This window comes from Lissotriton vulgaris, chromosome 7 (assembly GCF_964263255.1).
Source record: "Lissotriton vulgaris chromosome 7, aLisVul1.2, whole genome shotgun sequence".
Lineage (NCBI taxonomy): Eukaryota > Metazoa > Chordata > Amphibia > Caudata > Salamandridae > Lissotriton > Lissotriton vulgaris.
In genome coordinates, this window is record NC_141695.1 from 34,501,949 (window position 1) to 34,523,196 (window position 21,248).

General features: G+C 42.7%; 1 protein-coding gene across 1 annotated transcript; it reads right to left on the reverse strand.

The window, feature by feature from the left end:
- Nucleotides 1-222: 222 nt before the first annotated feature.
- Nucleotides 223-14,941, reverse strand: LOC147700606 (trypsin-like). The gene is made up of 5 exons (XM_086928374.1): nucleotides 14,920-14,941; nucleotides 9,090-9,249; nucleotides 6,370-6,623; nucleotides 2,710-2,846; nucleotides 223-409 (listed from the first exon to the last, which is right to left on the reverse strand). Exons 1-5 carry the CDS (start codon nucleotides 14,939-14,941, stop codon nucleotides 260-262), a joined length of 723 nt encoding a protein of 240 aa, XP_086784500.1. The 3' UTR covers nucleotides 223-259.
- Between the last annotated feature and the right edge of the window lie 6,307 nt (nucleotides 14,942-21,248).

Below are 21,248 nucleotides of genomic sequence, written 5' to 3' on the forward strand. Positions count from 1 at the left end.
AAAGAACATCTACAGCCTGTTGGAACTCCATATTTTTGCAAAAATGTTCATGAATCTTTGCAGTTATCTTAGCCAAATAAAAGTACATTACAACATATGAATAGGAATTCCAGTCCTCCAAGGTCTAGTCATAAAAATTACAAAAAGCTAATAGTGAAGAGAGCATAGACAAAAATAAGTGTTAAGATGCTTTAATTCAATCATCTGCTGCACTAACAATAAGTATATTCTAAGTGAGATATCATAAAGTCACAAAGTTTTAGTTAGCAGCCATGGTCTCTTCAATCCATTGGTTGTAGTTGCAGACCTTGGCGTAGACTCCAGGGTAGTTCTTCTGAGCGCACCCGTATCCCCAGGAGACAACGCCCTGGAGCTCGCCATTGCAGACCACTGGGCCACCGGAGTCACCCTGAAATTATTAAATGAAAAACATTTTAATGGATATGTTGATGCTTTCAACAGAGTTTAAATAAACATGTTGAACATCAGTCAGCCTTACTACTCTATCTTACAAGTGGTAATATTTTCTCAGTAGAGCCAGAAGTGCAAGAAAGTAATCAACAATTTGCTAGCATGGAAATTATTCCACATAACAGATGACAATGATCAAGGGAGACGAATATCCCAAAGTCCATGCTCGCTCAATAATCACATGTACTGACAAAGTTTAAGAATGTGGGGGCATATTATCAAGCGGCAGCGATAATTATCACTGGCCGCGCTTACCGTGAGTTTTTTTATCGCCGGCTATCGCTGGAAATTATCGCCATGCTAGCATTGTACTAACAAGGCATTGCGCAATGGCGATAATTATTCCAGCGATAGCGGTGTTTTCCATGGAACATCAATGGTTTTCCAATAAAGTTCCATGGAAAACAGCGATAACCTTGATGATAGGGCCTGTGGTCTTAGCCACACAATCCACCGCCCATGTTAGCTATGCCTTAGTCTGGAATTTAACAGACGTTAAATTCCTGCATAAAGGCCCAGTTAGCGTGAAAAAAATCAGCGCTAAACCGGACGGGGCTTTGTTGTAAATACAGCGAAGCACCATTAGTGATATTTTATAATGTAGTTGTAAGGGGCACGCTTACCTTGCATCTCATTAGCGATGCGAATCGGGGCGATAGGAAACCGGGCGCTAAGACAAGGAAATCGCGCCAGCGTATCCTTGTTAATAAAGCAATAAAATGATCGCTGCTTTTCGCTCAAAATCGGACACTACAGCGGCAATAATGTTATCACCAGCCCTTGATATTATGCCCCGTGGAAACTCAGAAAACGAAGACCAACACAACACTTGAGTGTAAAGAATTTTCTAGCCCTTATAGAGCCGAATGGAAACAAGCATGTGTTCTAAATTCGAAATTAAATGCATTGTTTCTTATTGCACCTAAAATAGCACTAATTTGCTCTTTACACTCTTGGATAATAACCCTTTCAATGGCGACACACAATTCCAAGCTGATGCTCTGTTTGGTGGATAACACAAGACAAGCAGTGTCCTGGATGGATTAGGCTCAAGGATAAGTCTTCCACTTTTCAAACTCAGCAAGACCCATGTGAGACAGTAACCCAAATTTATGCCTTCGTGGTGACTTGTACCACATATTTGGTCCAGGCTTGGGGCCACAATACAGTTGAAGCCCCAAAGGCTCAAGGGGGGTGTGCACCCTTCTTCTGCACCCCAAGGACTATGGTATTACAGAAGGAGCTGCAGGCACTTATGCAACCTCTTCTGAAGGACAGGTTGGTCCAGTGCAAATGTAGTGCCAGCATGGTCTCCAGGACTGCTCCCTCATTTGCATGGAACACTTTGCCTCTTTTCTTGTGGAGTATTACAGACAAAGGAACAGCTGAAGTCACACTGACTGCTCCAGTCCACAGTGCATCCGGTAAAAGTGTCCTTTTACAGGGTGGAATAGAATCTATAGACCCCTTCCTCCCAGACACCCCTCTGGAGATGGGGGCAGTCACTCACTGCACACTCCTGCAAGGGGATCTCTGTCCAGCTTTGAAATTGAGGCTTTGTTTCCATTGACAAAGTTAAAGATGGACCGGCTGTTTTAATCAGCCAGTCTGCCTATTAAAAATTAGTTGCACAGAGGACAGGTGAAAGTTCGTACCAAGGTTATGGCAGGACTTTCTCGAGTGGGAAAAGAGATGATGTGGTAGAGTTGCATCCTTTTGTTTAGCTGTTATACAATGACAGCAGAACTTCGCGGATCCCTGCATCTTAATATCCTGCCCTTATTGAGACAGTGCTCCACCAGCAGAGATATAATGGTGCTGCCCTAGAGAACGTCCTTGAAATGTCATTGAGTTTGCCTGTCTTATTTAACATGTCCCCACCTTTAGAAATAAATATCACTACATCTCCACTAAGTATCAGATGTTCCCTCTTATTTCCCAACAAAAAATATACTTGCTATTACCAGTAACAGGGCTAAAGCTGCACATCATTTCAGAGAGGGAATATACCTTCAAATGCACAAGTTTTAGGGTACTTACTGATTTTTCCAGCAGCCCTTTTGCCAAAACATCCACAAATACACCCTTAGCCTAGGATTTGCAAATGCCTAAACTCCACACTCCTGGCGAAGTTTTGGTGTTCTCAAACAAACAATTCATCATTCCTGATTATGTGAACCAAATGATGAGTGGGGGCCACTTACATTGTAAGCCAAACCCCACTAGGGTACCTCTTACCTGGCATGAATCTTTGCCTCCTTCCAAGTATCCCACACAGATCATGTTATCAGTGATTTCACCAGGATATGCATCGCGGCACTGTTTGTCAGTGAGGATTGGAGCGTTGACGCACTGGAGGAGATCTGGGTAGTTTGCTGCAGAAGAGGATGGTGGTAGGGTTACTCAATCTGGGAGCATTATACCTTGGAAGCAATTACTTAGTTTATGTGTTCATTCATTTGAAAGAAAGAGAAAATTAGTGAAAACACACTGCAGTTTTTTTGATCTTCTTCACCAGATGCATTTGGCTGAATATTTAAAACAATAAATGCAAATGTTACCATTCATAATGTTGATTGAGGCATGCTCACAGTGCACAACTGGTGACATTTGAAACTGGTGAGTGTAAAAGTTCAGGATGAGTGACCTGTTGTGAGTGAGCGTAGTGAGCGAGCCCGACTGTCATAAGGTGGTTTTGCAGGGAGTCCCCCTCACCCCCTCCCTCCTGATAAAAGTTTTCAAGCAAATTTGAGAAAGCAAGAAGGTTAATACGGCAGTTGAGACTGTGTAGGTATGACATTAATAAAGAGATTTCATATGATAATGAAAACAAAAGCACAAAGCAAGGTCTCCTGTGAGCAAGCTCTTAAGCATGTCACGCCATGCATCCTTGTTCTTGTTGTCCAAATGAAGTTGCTATACTACAATAGCACCTTTAGTTTCATGTCCCAAGTATATTAATGAAAATGCAACCAACCAAGCAGCCTCCTGACATTGATGTGTGCAGTCAGTGCTCATGTGTACTGCGTCCCTCTGCTCTAAAACATTTGTCAAAGAAAATCTACTCAGCAGAGTAGGGCATACTGCACAGTCTAGTTTATTTAACCCTCCATTTCCGAGATAGGCCAAATGGGGACCCATGTTTCTATGCACGTCATGTGACGCAAAATGAATGATCATATGACCTTGGATCACCTTCAGCTCAGTTAGAACTGAAGAACCACATATAAAACACTTGGTTGAGATTCTTCAAGGCAATGGTAGCATATTGAAAACCTCAAAAGCCTCCAAGGCCCTTGTAACTCCTCGCTCCATGTCTTTAGGTACCCAGGCTGGATTTACTTTGTCTTTGCTCCGGTGCTAAGGAAGCAAAACTGGCACGCAGCAGCCCATGCTAAGATCCAGCAAGGCGCAACAAGACAGATTTGTTGTTGGAGCACCAGCCCAGGGGGTGATACCAACAGATGGTCAACCTGAGGAGATATCGCTCTACTTGGGTTTTCCCCTTGTGTAATCATCTGTAATGGTGAAGCTGTGCAGTGTGATATATAGTTACCCAAATTACGCTTTGATCTATACTAAACCCAGTAGAGCTGGGATTTCCACACTACAAAACGTACACACAACTTTCAGTAAGCATAAATGTCAACTCAGGGCACAGAGAATATTTGTGCTACTGATAGCTGTTTTTTTGTGGTTTGTTCACAGTTTGCTGAAATAAGAGGCACAGTGAACAGACTATTTTGGCAACCATTTTGGATATGTAATTTCCTTTTGTCACATGATTAGCACTCTATAACATGCTAAAAAGGACAGATATGGTAAATATGGTTGGCCTACAAATCCTGGTATGTCATCATTGCACAAGCCTGACCCATTGTGGAAGTTAGAGGCTGCTTCAGTCTACTGAAGTTGAGTTATAATTTATAGGGTGACAAAAGCCACAGGTATCTAGATTCCAGATAGGAGAGGAAACAGCCACAAAGGCACATCAATTGTACAGCTGGAGAGACACAGGAGGAGGGTTTAAACCAACTCTTCAACTGTTCTATACTCACAATTTTTATTATTGATGACCCGACCAAACAACCAACTACACAGAACGTTACCAAACCCAACCTCACCTTGCTTCTCCTCCTCATCACTACTAAACACTTGCTGAGACACCATTACTGCCTTCCTTTAGCCAGTTCCTCTTCCACTTAACATACACAATGACAATATTAAATTTTTACACAATAATTTTTGCCACCTACTTTTGCTCAGGGTTAAGTGACATTGGCTGGCTGCTAGTGACTCAAGTCCACCGACTGTCCACTCGACTCTGGAGCAGGATCATCGTGCTGGCGATCAAAGTCACACATAAGGCTCGACTTGACCCTGCCTGGCCACAGCAACGGTAAGGTCACAGATGTGGTCTGACTCTGTCCTGCTCCCTCGCCAAGAGGGCGAGAGGGAAAGACAGGTAGTGGCCAAGAGCAGCCCAGCAATGGCAGAAATGGCCAATCACTGCTTGGATTAACAATAAAACAATATAGTGATTAATCATTTCTTCATGGGCAGAACCTCACACCTCTGTGGTGCCATGTGCAAAAACTGTGCACCAGAGGCCTAGACTATGCCCCAGCAACTGTATCTCTCAGCCAATCCTGACCCTGATCTCTTGCTGTTACACAGCAAGTGATCAGTGCAGGATTGGCTTGTGCAGACAAACTCACTGCTCATGAAGAGATGGGGGGTCTGTGGCTTTGAGCAACCCAGCTCACTAATGTGCTGAGTGGAGAATCCTCTAATGCGCATGTCGGGCTAGATGGAGAAAGGAAGCGGTCCAACCCAACATCCACACTTGCCTGCCTGTGAATCATGTGTGCCTGGCTATCCAATTAATTGAAGCCCCAACCGCTTCGGAGATTCTGACATGCCCACGGCTGAATACTGACTTGTGAGTTGCACTTATTGAATCAGTTTCAATTATTATAAGTGTACTTTACATTATATTTATTAACATGTAATGGGGGTCAGGGGGCCAAATATCAGCGGGCAACAGCCCAACTCCCTAAGGGAGGAACCACCCAGCATGCTTGTATGAGCTCAAATGAGCATAAATCCATGCTCACAGAAGTGAACAAACTGAAAGAGACTGGTGAATGCCTGAGCTGTTGGTGTACTGTGTGCTGCATGAACAACTGCAGACAGGTGACAAGAAGGAGTCGCTGCTTTGGGTGCGGTGTACTCAATGCACCCTTATAAGGAGGTCATAAGTATACAAATTTCCTTCTTGTCTGTGGCTATTCTGGGCCATCCGCTCATCTTTGGTTGGTATCACTGATTGTGGAGGGGGCATCAAGGATAATATCCAAGCTGGGTACTGCTTCTTAAGCTTCAGAACTTTGCTCAATTACTGGGGATCCCTAATCCTTAAGCCAGGGCTCAAAACAAGAAGGGTACTCAAGGAACTGTGGACTCTTTGACATAAGACACATCAGAAATGTGGGCAAAAGAGGTTTTTTGAATCTTAAGGAATCAGAGAAACATGAGTAGCAGGTGACTATTCTGAAGGGAACGTGATGGAAAAAAAAACACATGTTCATATACATAACAACTTCTGCTTTGGCAGTTCTCTGACCTGAGCCTGTTTAGACATCACTTCAGCCACTGACAGAAGGTCAACACTTTAGTGATTATCTGCCCACTTACAACCCTGACAATATCTGTTCAGATATACTTGATGTAGCAGATCTATTTTCTGTTCAGGTATGTTATATTTGCATTTGCCAATGTTAGGTACAGAATCATTAGCATTTTTGCAGTTCTGTATTTTACCAGCCTAAAACTACCAATTCAAATAATATTTCTAAAGAGATACTCTGTACTCATGGTTAGGTAGGGTGTACTCACTGCCACTGCTGAGGGTGTTGCCCCATCCTGAGATGAGACAGTCAGTTCCAGCTGCAGCGCAACTGGTGGGCAGGGGGATTGACTGGACGCGTGCGCTGAAGGTGGCGGGTGAAGACAGCTTGATCAGCATGATGTCGTTGTCTATGGTCCAGGAGTTGTAGTTCGGGTGCCTGATCACTTTGGCGGAGTCGATGAACACTTCACTGCCTTCCATAACTTCAATGTTGTGTTCGCCCAGTCTGACCTGGATACGGCTACAGAGGGAGCATTGAAAGCTTAAAAGGTATTCCTTTGCTATATAAGGTAGAACATTATCATTCTCCTTCAAAAATGTATATATAGCTGTGGACCTGTTGAGCTGGATTATAGGGGTGCAATGTTACACTCACAGTTGCAGTGGTCATGTTCTACCTTGTCAGATGGGTTATGTTTTGTTGGTAAATTACATGGAGACACATAGCACCTTTGATAAGGTTACAACTACACTCCATGTCATTGTGGACAATGATTCAAGTCCTGGGGTTTTGTGTGACAACCTAATGCATTCTAGGTAGTGTAGTTGTTTCAAATTCATTGAACTAATTGCAGTAACACATTTGGGTACAATTTAATAACAGTTATTTGCAGGTGAAAAGCGCAGAACTTAAAATAATGTCTGCAAAGTCATGGAGTGAGGTGGCCGCCCTAACCTTTGACATATGGCAATGTGGGCTGAAATTGATAAAATCTACACAATCTTTCCCCTCCTAAGCAAGATTGTAATGAAATGAAGAAATATGCTCAGATTTGCACACCAGAGGTTTGAAGATTGTTGGCTCATGCCCACTTAGATATTAACATAGCACTGAGGCTGGTTGTAAAAATGCATATGTTGGATTTTCGTAGCAAGTTCCTGAGCATAAATAACTGGGCATGTTAGCAGGAGAAACGCCCTTAAACTCTTCCCTGCCATTATGACCAGTGTGTATATTTAACAGAGGTTCTGCCCAATACTCCCAAACAGAGTGTGTGTGTTTAATATCTCTACCACATGACACAAATGTCAAGGAAAGTGTCCCTGACATGTTTATTCAGTGTCTGTGCAAACATTCAGTAAAGCGGCAGGGGGAGTACATAGACACCCTGGCATTTGAAGGGTTACTGTCCTGCCCTTCTGTGTTTACCACATACTGCAATAAGCAAAGTGTTTGCCTTTGTATTAAAACTACACAGCATACAGTGGATAATACTTTCCTATCACAGTTCAATATGTGAATAGCTTTAAGGTGGCCATATTGAAACATGCAGGAGCTTTGATCAGTTCCTATTTAGTTTGTACAGTAGATAGTACCACCAACCTGACCATCTGGGTTGCTACCTAGAGAGGCAGCCATAATCTGCCTTTCCCCTGTGTCTGATTTCATGGCCAGACCATGGGTAACCATGGTTCCTACAAGGCTGATCATGGTTTAGCATTGTTTTTGCTTGGCCATTTGGCCAGTGACTTTCTACGACCTCTCTATGTAGTACAGAAGTGATAAATCATATTTATTTCTGAATTACACATTTAAATTGAGAAAAGATCTTTGCAATGCTTGGGCTTATTTGCCAAACAGCAATTATGCAGACAAACAAGTAGATGTCACCTCTAAACCCCTTCCTTGATATTATCTAAATTAGATTGATCATTACCCTCAAGATACTTACTGAAACAGTGGGTTCAGTATACATCAAGGGGAAGATTTACTAACATTTTGCATTGTGGATGCACCACAGAGGTTGTTATATTTTTCCTTTAGAAAGCCATGCAAATCAGACGTCTGTGGCTTTGAGGGGGATTTTCCCCAAAAAGTGATGCAAGGCAGCTCATAGCCATGCCTAGGAATACCTTGAGTTGGGAAGGCGTTCCAAGGGTGAAGCATGGGCGTTCCCAAGCACCCAAGCAAGGATTTGGGCACATTCTCAGATTTACAAAAGCTAGTAAACCTGGTAATGTGTCACAAAGCTACTCCTCTCTTATTCAGGCATAATGAGAAGAAATAGCTTTGTGTCTCCTCGTTACTTCCTGGTTCTCTGCATGCGGTATTCTGCAGCACACGTAGAAGGAGTAATATGCATTTAAGCATTGTTTTTGTGCATGAAGGGGTTCCTTCTTGCACAAAAACAATCCTCTCTGTAACACAGACACTCTTGCACCATGGTACGAGGGTGCCTGCATTGGTGCTAGGCAGCATACAGTGTGCCAGGGTGTAGGAGACAGCAGAAATGTCCTATATGTTACTTGATATGGAGCCTTTCAAGCAATACAGCACTGCAACCTTGCTTGACATCCTGTGTTGCATGACAAATTTGCAAATCTGACCTGAAATGAGTATTACTCATGACTAGTATGGAATGGTGACATAGAATTTGCACTTATTATGAACTGGCTGCACAATCAATTGCCGAATCTACAACCCACCGTAACCTAAATGCAGTGTAAACACATAATGAGGTCAGAAGGACAGGCTGGCTTATCACTGTACAGAATAAAATATTTTCCCAAAAAGGGCTAATCCAACTGCCTTTTTCTCTTTTGAATGTCTTTTAATTGTTTTTTTTCTGCAAAAACTTCCAACTGCCCCAGCTTGTGCTTGATAGTATTCCATGACAAGAGGTCTTTGTTGGCTGGTGGGTGTGAAAAGCTTTTAAAAATGAACATAATTTTAATCAATTTTCTCTAGTGTGGCCCCATGACTTACGATTTGTAGCAGTGAGCGGCAGAGACCACCCATTCACTGTTAATCACAGACCCTCCACAGAAGTGGTAGACAGAGTTCAGGGACGCCTGGTAGGGGAGAGAGTTTTCAGGACAGGTGTACCCTCCGACGATTTTGTCGTCATCCTCAAAAGGAAGGGCAACTGGAAACAAAGGCCGTGAGAATGTAGGGTTGGTCAATCAAGAGAATAAATCTATGTACACAGACAACCCATTTCAAATGGCTAGTCCCAAAATAAGTTAAAAATGTTTTTTTAATTCTATTTCAGCAGACTGCTCTTAATAAAGACTTTTACAAATGAAACAACAATGCAGGCGTCTTGTCCTACACACCACACCTACCCTAATTTTAAATTGACAATCACTCCATAACATTTAAAAAAGCCCCTGTGCTTCTGGCTGAGGACCAACTACAAATTCCATCCATTTTAGTAATAAAGGGAAGGAATTCATTGGTGGACTTAGATGTTTACACAAATTCCAAAACATGAATTTAAAAAATATTTAAAATGCTCCCTCTTAAACACTAAAGTTAAAGCCATAACGTTACCAGGCAGAGCGTCCAGCAGTGACATATTACTTATCTTTCTTTCCAGCCAAGGGCAGTGAGAGTAGGCATGAACCTGGAGACTTTATACCCTATAGTTAATGGTGTGAGGAGGAGCCCTATGATAAAGCATGCCACCAAAGTGATTTCTCCTTTAAAATGCAGGAGTGACAACAGATAAACAGAAAATATTTAACTCTAGCCCTGTTGTTTACACTTCTCCCCAAGTTTTTGGTTATTTGTGCCCTCACACCAGTCTCCACCTCTCCGCGTGGTTAGGACATGCACGAGGTCTGATGAGCAGCCATTGCCGTGGTTGGTTGTGTATCCCACAGGAAGAGGAGGTAGGTACCACTAGGCTTCTTCCTGTCTGCTCACTGTCATCTCTTCTCCTGGTTAAAATCATCAGGAACAGAGATCTATAGAATTCTGAAACTGCTGAAATGTATCTTTGGGATTGTAAAAATCTCTAATTAAATATAATTAAATAACCAAATTGCACTGTTTAAACCAGGTGCTTTTCACTTACAAATCCTGAGTTAATTATTAAAGGCAGATAAAAGCTAATCTCTTGCAGCTGGCATCTTCTGTCTTGGATCTAATAATAGATCAACAGTCTGACCTATTCTGAAGGAGATTAAACTGCAAGGAAAGTAAAGCTGTGATACCAAAGGAAAGTGTTTTAAACGAGAATTCCTCTTTAAAGACCATGCACTATGTGTACACGTGGAAGGTATTGATAGCACAAAGCTAAATAAATAACAAAGGAAGTGTGCTTTGGATGCCTGACCTGAGAAGGTAAGCATCTGTTTCAGATTACTTTATATGGCGAATATGTTGCTGTTAATATATATACATGAAAACTGCACTGCAATTATAATACATTGCTAAGAAAGAACCTGCAATTTTTTAGGTAGGATATTTCTCAGGAGCTTTGATCATAAACTTAAATGCTAATCATTATTGTTGAATATACAAAGTAAGATACAAATAAATAAATGGAAGTGGTGGGACCTGAGGAACATATCTCAGGTAGGAATGCATGAACTATGACGCTCCCATTTTGGCAAACCAGTGAAAATGAAGCCCATTTCAAATTCAAGAAAAACTGTGAACTAGAGGGTTATTTGATCCAAATGTGAAATAGATTTTGAAAGTGAAAATGTGTCCATACGATGAAGAAAAGTAAATCCATTTTGCCTTAACGTAGAACATATTTTTGTGGGACCTGCATCTCAAATCATTCAATTTAAGTATAAAGTCACATCCATTAACCAGGAATGGTGGATATTTATTCTTTCAAATGTTATTCGTCAGTATGAAAAGTCTTTTACTATGGGGAAATTAATGCATTACAAATTCTATGTTATAAGAGAGTTTCAGGCTTTTTTATGCTTCAGTCTAGATGCAAAAATTGGGGAACATCCTCAATTTGCCAGTTTGTTGGTATTCACAATTGATATACAGATATTTCCCACCTTGAAAAGGTATCTAGGTGTACTCCAAGGAAGACAAGAGTAGGTACATTTTTCATGGGAAATCCACAACATTGTTAAGCTTTCAAGAGAAGAGAATTTTTTTATGATAAAACTGTTTTAACAGTCATGAAACAATAAAAAGTTTGACACACACAAACACAAGTTACCTTTCGACGCGCAGAATTGTACACTTGTTCTCTTTTGGAACAACAGTCAGATTACAAAATTTGCTCCAGGAAACCTTTATGAACTCTATACATGTCAGACATTTGCTCTAAACATAGGAGTAATGCAATGAAGCACATTTAAGGAATTTAGCATTGGTATAAAGCAAGCACTCTCTTGTGCTATGTGTGGGTGCTGAGTGTTGGAAACACAAGTTTCTTTGCACTCAGTTTTGGCATTCCTGACCACGATCTAAAGTAAATAACCACTCTCTAACATAAACGGTTGTGGTCAGGGTCTGGGTGTAATGGTAACACCTTTTCCTATTGCTGAGATAACCTTAATGAATTAATACAGCCTTGATTTCACACTTTGAATCAGTATTGCCTCCAAGAATGAGCCCCAAAAGGAAGAAAAAGGATCAAGGAGTAGGATATTTCCTGAAAAATTTGGGAACTAGTCTCTGGAAGATGAAGTACAGACAGGTTGTAAATGCTTCCATAGGAAACAGGAAGAAAATAAATAGAGTTGTGATGGGTAACTCTGAAGAAAGAAGGATAAAAATGAAGTGTCAACATTATAAACAAGGAGCAAAATTACAATTGAAAAATGTTGTAGTGCCAAGATCTTTACAAACAGACATGCTGTTAATGACTGCTTAGGGACTATTTAAAGTTTAGCAAATGGGTTACTCTCTCACAAACATGGTGGATATCCAGTCTGCCTAATTACATGCACCATAGGATGTACTGTACTTGTAACAAGAGAGATGGGATATCTGTCATTTTAATGACTGAGTCCCTCATCTGTCAAACTGTAAACTAGGTCTTTAGTTAGGTGAAGCAATACTATCAAAGGATAACACCTTTTTAAGGTCTCTGAAAGATGCCATTAATGCATTAATAGAACAGTCATTTGTGTCAATGGTACCAAAGGAATTCCATCAACAAGACATAACTTGTACTACAAAGGAGAATGAGAAGTTTAATTCTCTTGAGAGTATCCAACAAAGGGAAAAAGGGAAACACATCAATCCGTACCCATTTTTTCCCTTCACATAAAACAGGTTCTTATGTCTCCTAAAGCTATTTGAGGTCCAATTGCACAGGAGCAAAACAGGCAGCCAGTTATCCCAAACCACATGCAAAGACCATTCTTTTGCTTATTTACTCCTTTCTGCATGAGTCAAGGAACAGTCCGATTTGGCTTTTGCTAGGAAAAGAATGAAGTTTCTTCAGAAACGTTTTTCAGATGAAAATACTCTAAAATACCCTATAGCAGGTAGAAATAGTGGCCTTTGCCTTTCAAGCTTTTGCTACCTTATAACAAGAGCTACATCAACAATTTCAGAAATGATTGAGAGATGGAAGAATATATTAACTAATCTTTAATTTTCTCAATGGGATGTCATTAGGGTCCTCTTAGCCCAAAATCCAGTCATAGATGCACGAACAGCAGCATTATCTTGCCGGATACTGCATGGACCTTCTTCTGAAGGTATTCTTTAACAGTCCTTTCAAGCTGTTGCTTGGAAGGAGTATGAAATTCATTACATGGTCATTGAACATTACAGTCATCATTTACTGTTATCAATGGCATAGCTCACGTCAAAGCCAACATCATAGAGCACGGCATTAGTATAGCACAAATCAAAGGAACTGAGAAGATATCCCACCTTAGATCGATCTTGAATATATTGCGCAGGTTAAAGACTAAAAATTCCTTTAGCATGAGAGGGTATTTAGAATATCCAGAGGCTTCCAAAGAGGCTACAGAATGGCCTTGAGGCTAAATGTTCATCCCACTATGATTAAAATGTATGTTTTTGTTGCTTAAGCGTTTGAGCCAAACTTTGGGAAGGATACAAAAAACATCCTTGAGTCAGGCCTATAATTATATCTAGCTTCAGAGTTTATTGGCACCACAGCCTGTTAATGGCTGGAGATAAGTATTACAAATTGCTTTCTAGCAAAGATAGCAAGAGGAAAGGGTGAAAATTTCCTGTAGCCATGGTGATGACACTGCCTTGATTTCTCACAATAAAAATGAAGTAAAACGAGGAACAAGCTATGGCATAAAACACCTCCTGGAGAACTTTGAAACAGTTATCTAGAAAATAGAATATACAGAGACTTCAAATGATTCAGCAGGAAACACAGAAAGCAAGGGAAAATAATCTACTGGAAAGAATCTAAAGGGATAAATCTAGGTAAAAGGAGGGGGCAATAAACCTAATGAATAAATAATTTCAGGAGGTGTCGCATTTCCAGGATCCTCGATCTACCTTCTCCTATTAAAGTGGAAGATCAGCAAGTGATCCCACTCTGCTTTGGAACCTCCATTGTGAATTGGGGGAAGGGCATAGGTAAAAAGGAATCTCCCATCTTGGTTTGTGAAAAAATGCATAGTGACTCCTTGCACTGCTGACTTTCTGTGATGGATTCCTGGGGACATGAAGAAATATACAACCTGAAAAAAGGAATATAGATTGATTCTTAAAATAATCTGCTAGGGCTTGATCTAGAGATCAGCAGACATTAACATTGATATCCCATGGTGGGTGCTAGTGGGTGCACAGCAAGATGGCTGCGCCTTAGTGCAGCTCCGCCGACTGAACAGAATCCTGCTCTCATCTTGATATTAGCCGCCCAGGTTTGTTGGGTGACGCTGCCGTGACATTGTGTGGCATGGGAGAGGCATCAAGACGGTGCACTGCTCGAATACCAGCACCTCTGCTCCACCACCATTGCAGGCTCGCTGAAAACATGGCTGCCGCGTGACACTATAGCAGCCCTGATTATAGCCCGGTAGGTGGAACTGCTGGGGAGACATTGTGCAGACCCTCCCGGAGCTGTGTGACTTAGGTGTGCTGCAGCAGTTACCGAGCGCAGGACTGGGAGCGGAGACGACAGAGTGGGGAGGCCTGCGCACTCCCCCCTCACATTACTGGAGTGCTGCGCTGAATACTTTGAGACAGCCGGAGGTCCTGAGCACTGCCTCTATTGGAGACTGGATGGTGAGACCGCTGGGAGAGAAGGGAGGTGGCCCCAGAGCCAGGAGATATAAGTAAAGTGTATGCGGGGCTTGGTGGTGCAGCTGGGCTGTGCGGCCTACTGTAAACTAGAAATTCCCATGAGGCGATCCCCTTGTGCAGAAACAGGCAACTCCAGATTGACACTCGAGGTGTCAGGACACACTTAAACCTAAACGCTACGCCACATGAGCACCCGACTCCCATGAGCTGATTTACGGCACACTAGTCATCGATAGCCACCAAACCATCTTGTCTCGGGTCGTCCTGGGCTCAGAGGTTTTGAAGCTGAAGGCCCTTGCTGCTGGGGTCGCGCCCGGAGGCCCGCATTGCTCCCCGGAGGGTGTGCGAGCTGGGCGCAGGATTCAAGACACTGGACACATGGTCCTGGCCCGGTTGTAATTGTGGTGACTCTAGATACAGCGGATTGGCCTGATCAAAAATGTAGTGGAGAGTGGACGATGCGACGATAGCGCTATGCATCGCGGTGTGATGGGAGGTCTGATTGACTGGCCATGCTCCCTCGCTGCTTGTGGCTACCCTCCTGCTTACTGGGTGGTGGGCCGCTGAGTCAACTCCTGTTACGTCTTACCAGGGTACTGTTGTGTTACCATCTGGGTCTCAGAATGGGTAAATTGGACAAAAATCAGCCCAACCTCAGCTTTGAGTCCCATAACTCAGGCAAATTGCAACACAGAGCCACATCAGACTCTGAATTCGATGCCTCTTCTGAGAGCCCTTCTTCCCTTGAGGCCATGCTTCTTGCCATGCATAGCAGCCTGCAATCTATAGACAGCAAAATTGATGCGCTAAACCTCAGAATAGACCATAAGTCTGCGAAGTTGGATAAGCATAGTGCAAGGCTAGGGGATGCTGAAAAGCGGATCGCCGATGCGGAAGACAGTTTACAATATGTTGCATCTAAAACCCTTGACATGGAGAAAAAGCTTGCAGTGATTCAAGTGAAGAATGAAGACTTGGAGGCCAGGTCCTGGCGTCATAATCTCCGAATTACTGGGATGCCAGAATCAACTAACATTGGAAAATTGGAGACCTATGTTGAAGAAATGCTCTAGATCTTCGGACCTGAGAATCTATCTGCAATGCTGATTGTTGAGAGAGCCCACCGAACCCTGGCTCCTCGCCTGCCCCCTGGTGCCCAGCGGAGGCCAATTATTGCCTGATTGTTATATTATAGGGATCAAGACTCTGTACTGAGGCTCTCCCAGGAGAAAGAAGCGATAACTTTTCAAGGGAATAACTTGGCGTTCTATCCCGACTTTACTGCATCGGTTGAGGCGGCTCAGAAGGAGTTTCAACCTGTGAAAAAAATACAGATGGCCAAGAATATTCCATACGCATTGCTGTACCGGGCCCGGTTTCGCATCACCACTGAGGGCAAGGCCAGAATTTACACTACTCCCAAATCAGCTATGGACTATGCAAAATCGCCTAAACGAACCAGACGGGAACTCTAAGGAATGCCAGAGGAGGAGGAGGACTAGTAGGTTGACAGCCTGCATGGTGCCCTATGTCTGCGGGACCGTATTTGGTATTTCAGTTAAGCATGGGCGGATTTTGCGGATTCGCACTCTGCAAATTTGTGGATTTGCAAATTTGCGGATTGCGAAAATCCGCAAAATCCGCGAATTCTCGCGGATTTTGCGGATTTTTTTTTGTGTTCACAACGGTTTCTGCAAGTTCGCGAGGGTTTTGTACAATTTCGCAAATTGCGAACTTACTTGTCGGGGCGCCAGTTTTGCGAACTTGTTGTTTCTACGTGCCCAGCCTGTTTGCAAGCCTTTCTTCATCACTGCCACCCTCTGTCACCACTGGCACTCTCTTTGTTCACCCATGCCACCCTCTGGCTCACCCATGTCACCCTCTGTGTCATCACAGCACCCTCTGGTTCACCAGTGTACATTATTGGGGGAAAGCAAAGCACTGCCATCCTCTGTCAACACTGGCACTCTGACACAGGAACAGGAAGTTGGAGACTGGGCCACTTCCTTCACCCCTCCCCAATTGTAATTTTTGTAATTTCGCGAGTGCGAGATTGTTGCTGCCCGCGCCGCGGGCCGCGAGCAGTGCGAACACAAGCAAAAAATCCGAGAGTTCGCGGATTGCGGATTTACCGAAAATCCGCAAAATCCGCGAGCGGAACGGATTTTACGCCCATGCCTAATTTCAGTATGGCACTGGCCAATATCCGAGGTCTACCTATAGGTTTGAGTGCATGTACAAATTGTTTGAACGTTATTATCTCTGTCCGTCTCATTGGCGACAGTACACAAATATGCAAGCTTGGTATTATATTGTTGATACATGTTACGTTTACAATTACACTCCTAAGCATAGATATGCAATGGATGAGCTAGATCTCTGTGTAGTTTGGCCACCTCCCTTTACATCTGGGAGGTTAATTGCACTCTAGTGCCCCCACATGGGTGTACCCCGAATTTACTTCTGGAACTTGTTCCTTAAATGGGATTTGTTTTTTTGTGTCAGGGATGGCTTTGGCAATTTGCAGGTGCCGAAGTGGGGAGGGGGAGGGTTAATTACTTTTGTTTTGAAGCATGTGCAGTATGTGTTGCATGTATAAGTAGATCCAATGTTCAGAAATGTTAAAATCATCTAGAAACATTTTAATAGATGGCTATGAATAGATACACTTAAACTCCGGTGGCTCTATTAAATTGTTAACTTGGAATGTGCGGGCATTAAATAACCCTCAAATAATCCTTAAGTTATTAGCTTACTTAGACCGGCATGATATTCAGATTGCTTTCTTACAGGAAACGCACCTTTCCAAGCACACAGAACAGAAGGTGGGAACACGTTGGCCGCGATCAGGGTTGCATATTCATATTCTTCAAATTCAAGAGGGGTGTTAATATTCATAAGGTGGAGAACTCCATTTACACTGACTCTCTCCGAAACAGATGATGTAGGGAGGGTGCTTCTTCTACAGGGCTGTCATGGTGGCACAAGACTTCTATTTGTAAACTTATATGGCCCCAAAGTGGATGGCCCCACATTTTACAATGATATCTGGAGGCAAATAGCGGCATTGCCCTCTGCTGCAGTAATCTGGAGCGGTGATCTCACTGTTTACTTGAACCCACAGTAGGATGGATCTGCAAGTCCTTTACGGCATGGCAAATTGGCTGTACAGATGATTGATGAAATAATGGAGGTGGAAGGCCTAGTGAATGTAATGCATAGCCGCAATCTGGCTGGTAGGGAGGGTACATTGGTATCTACTGTGCATGGATCGTGGTCTAAATTAGATGTTTGGTTAGTGTCCAAGGAGGTAATTGAATGGATCATGACAGTCCGACATCTTGCTAGGACACTCTCCGACCACTGCCCTGTGCTACTGGGACTGACTGTGCCATCCTTCTCGAAACCAGCTTTCCAATGGCATCTTCAGCCGACTAAATTATTGGATCAAGATTGTGGAGGCTATTGCTCTTACAATTCATGGGGAATTCATTGGGGCCCAGGCAGGGTCACTAGGGTCCAGAGGGCGCACATTAGAAGATAAGATAAGGGACCTAGAATGTGCATACATACGGATGCCAGATCCTGCACTGCTGGCCCAAACTAGGGATCTCATTTCTGAATATGATGATGACACTTCGCCTCAAGAGTCGCAGCATGGATCTAGGAGGTGCGTAGCAAGGCATAATGGCGAGGGAGGCAGGCCTAGCAGCCCTTTGGCTGAAAAACTCTGATCATCGACAAGTCCAAATCACATTGTAGAAATGCTTCCTTGAAATACTGAGACACATTATACCACTCAGAATATTAGTCACATGCTAATGAGGTTTTACTCTGACATGATGTGTACATGATATTGCGTTATGATGGCTATCCCCTGGACAACATGAGTACTTCATTTATACAGGGATGGTTTAGGATGTCAAAGAGGCTATATTGTTGCTACCCAATGGTAAAGTTGCTGGCCTTGATGGCTTACCTAGCTAATTTTATAAGGCATATGTAGACCTGCTGGCCCCCAGGCTAGTGGAGATATATGCTGAAGCTTACGATGCAGGTATTCTCCCCTCCCTCTATCCAGGAATCCTTAATAGTCACAATGTTAAAACCTGATAAAGCAGCTAACAGGTGTGAGTCATATTGGCCCCTCGCTATGATAAATATAGACACAAAAATACTTGCCAAAATTATTGCTAATAGAGTGCAACCTCTACTTCCCAATCTGGAGCTACCAGATCAGTCTGGGTTTATACCCAAAAGATCCAAAACACATAATTTGCGCACAATATTTGCTGTGTTAAATCACTCAGACCCTGAGCTTCCGGCAGCAGCTGTATTACTAGACGTTGCGCCGGAACGGCCCCCCCCTGCACAGGAATGCCTACATGTGCCGGAGGGCTTTACAACGTGATGCATCTCCCAGATGCTTCACGTTGTAAGTACCCCCACAACATGGAGCAGGATTTGCGCCGCCGCTGCGTCACAAAATTGCTGTTAGGCTTGGCAATGTGAGAGAAACGCCATAAAACAAATTTTAGACCTCATCTTAACACTGTGGCATAACAAAACTTGAGGGGTGCCCCCCTGCAAAGTACAACGATGCCCCGACCCACCACCAAACCACTTTACCTCACCACCAAAAAATCTTGTATATTTTTAATTGAAACTGCCAGCAGTTATTAAAATGCCTCTATATTGCTTTGCTCAATGTTTGAATAAGAAAGTGAGCAACACTCTTAGCATATATGCTATTTGTAACATTGTTGTCTAGAGCAGAATATCAGCAATCAGAAAAATGCCAAGAAGTTGGCTTATTGTCTCAAGAACTGCCTAATGCTCAAGAATAAAGAACAACTACATAGGGTCTGAATTAGAATTGCCATTGATGGAAAATAACTTTAAACTTTGAAAGAAAAACCCAAACCTGCAATTTCACAGACTCGACCGACAATATACAAGAGGAGTACACCATATATAACTCAATATCCAGCCAGCTCCAAGAGAAATGAACTGGTATGAATTATCTGCATGCCACACACTTCCATCTGTCAGGGGCTGTGTATGATAATAACCACTCTATAGTATTTAAAATGAACTGAGAAAGCACTTTCAATTTCTACCATCATGAAGGGGGTGACCGGTTTGTGTCCCCGCCACCCTTCCCCTCCTCTCCCCATGCTGTGTCTCTCACCCTCCCCTCCTCTATCCCGCCTTCATTATCTGTCTACTTCCCCTGCTCCAACCCCCCTCCCCTGAATTTCTCACCTTTCCTGCTTTTCCCCTTATGTATTTGTGCTTATTGTTTATCTCGACCTTACAAGTAACTATGCTGCCATGCTCTAAGAACCGTGTATCATTTGTAACAATGTAACAATTAACTATGATCTGATGCTCATGTAAAGCGCTCTGATACCTCCGGGTCTAGCCAGCGCTATATAAAACCTTTTAAAATATATATATATTTTTTAAACAAGGCTGAGGATGGAAACTGCTTGGATGCATCAGAACGTTTCTGTAGTGTAAAGAATGTTAATTACAGATAAAAGAGCACATATTATAGACAAGTGCAAACAACACCATAAATACCTAATGACAGAATCTATACTAACTGTAGCTGGTGAAGCACAGAAAACAGTGCAAATATTTTCAATGTGCATAATAAAACAATCAGCAATCCAGCAATATACACATCTCAAGTGTGTTTTGTAAAACAATCCCCCTTTCTTCTTGCATCAAGGTGAATACACTATCAAAGTGCAGGGTGAAAACAAGTCCACCAGTATGCAGAAATGAAGCCAGATTGGTCAAACAATTCCTCTTTGGTTTGTGCATGAAAGCACACATACTTCAAAGTGACTGGTCATCCAATGACAAGCACATCTGCATACAAAAATCAAACCAGTTTAATCAAACGATGGCCCTTTGGTTTGTGTATTGCACAGTGACTTTTTAAGCAATAACTCGTACAGCAGGCAACACCATACAAAAATCCCTTGGTGTAAGTAGGGTCCAAACACTCTCTATCAAGGACATATCTGAGGGTGATTTCGAGGCGAGAGGACCAGAATCATCCTGACATACAACTCTGACTCAGATAGTGTCAAGCGTATCATAGCCAAAAACTGGGACATCCTCAAATGTGACAACATCATAGGAGACACCATCCTTGATTTACCCAACATAACTTACAGACGAGGTAGGAATGTGAGGGACATGTTAGTTCACAGCAACATTACTGTACTTCCGACTGAGAACGAGCATGGCCTTCAGGGCTTTTCCCCCTGCGAGCACTGCAAGGCCTGCGGGAACAGTATGTTTCGTAATGAGTTTGCACACTGATCTAACAGAAAAGCCATCACACAGTTCCTTAAATGTAGCACCACGTTTCTAGTGTACGTCATCGAGTGCCCGTGCAAGTTATTGTACATTGGCAGTACCACTTTTATGGCCAAAGAAAGAATATTGCGGCATATGAGAGCGATAGCCAATAAAGATCCCAAATATCCGGTTGCACGCCACTACCAGGAGAAACACTTCTCAGATAGAACCCTCTTGAGTTATTTTATAGTAGAGAAAATCCACAATAATCCGAGAGGTGGGGTTAGAGTCTTCAAATTAAGACAGAGGCAGTACAATTACATTGTCGATTTTCAAACTAAAATCCCAAGTGTACTCAACCAGGACGAGGAACTTGCCATACTTCTCAGAGAAGAGTAAACCTATCTTCTCCTTCTATTCGTTCCTTTTGTATCCCTTGCATTTGATGCAGCATATATTTTATCTCTTTTCTCTTTTTTCAGTCTATGTGCATAAGAAACTCTATACTTGTTTTTATGTTGCTACCAGTGATACCATGCGTAGTATACTGGTACAATGGATATCTCACTATTCTAATGGTAATTGTTTCTTTTTCTTTTT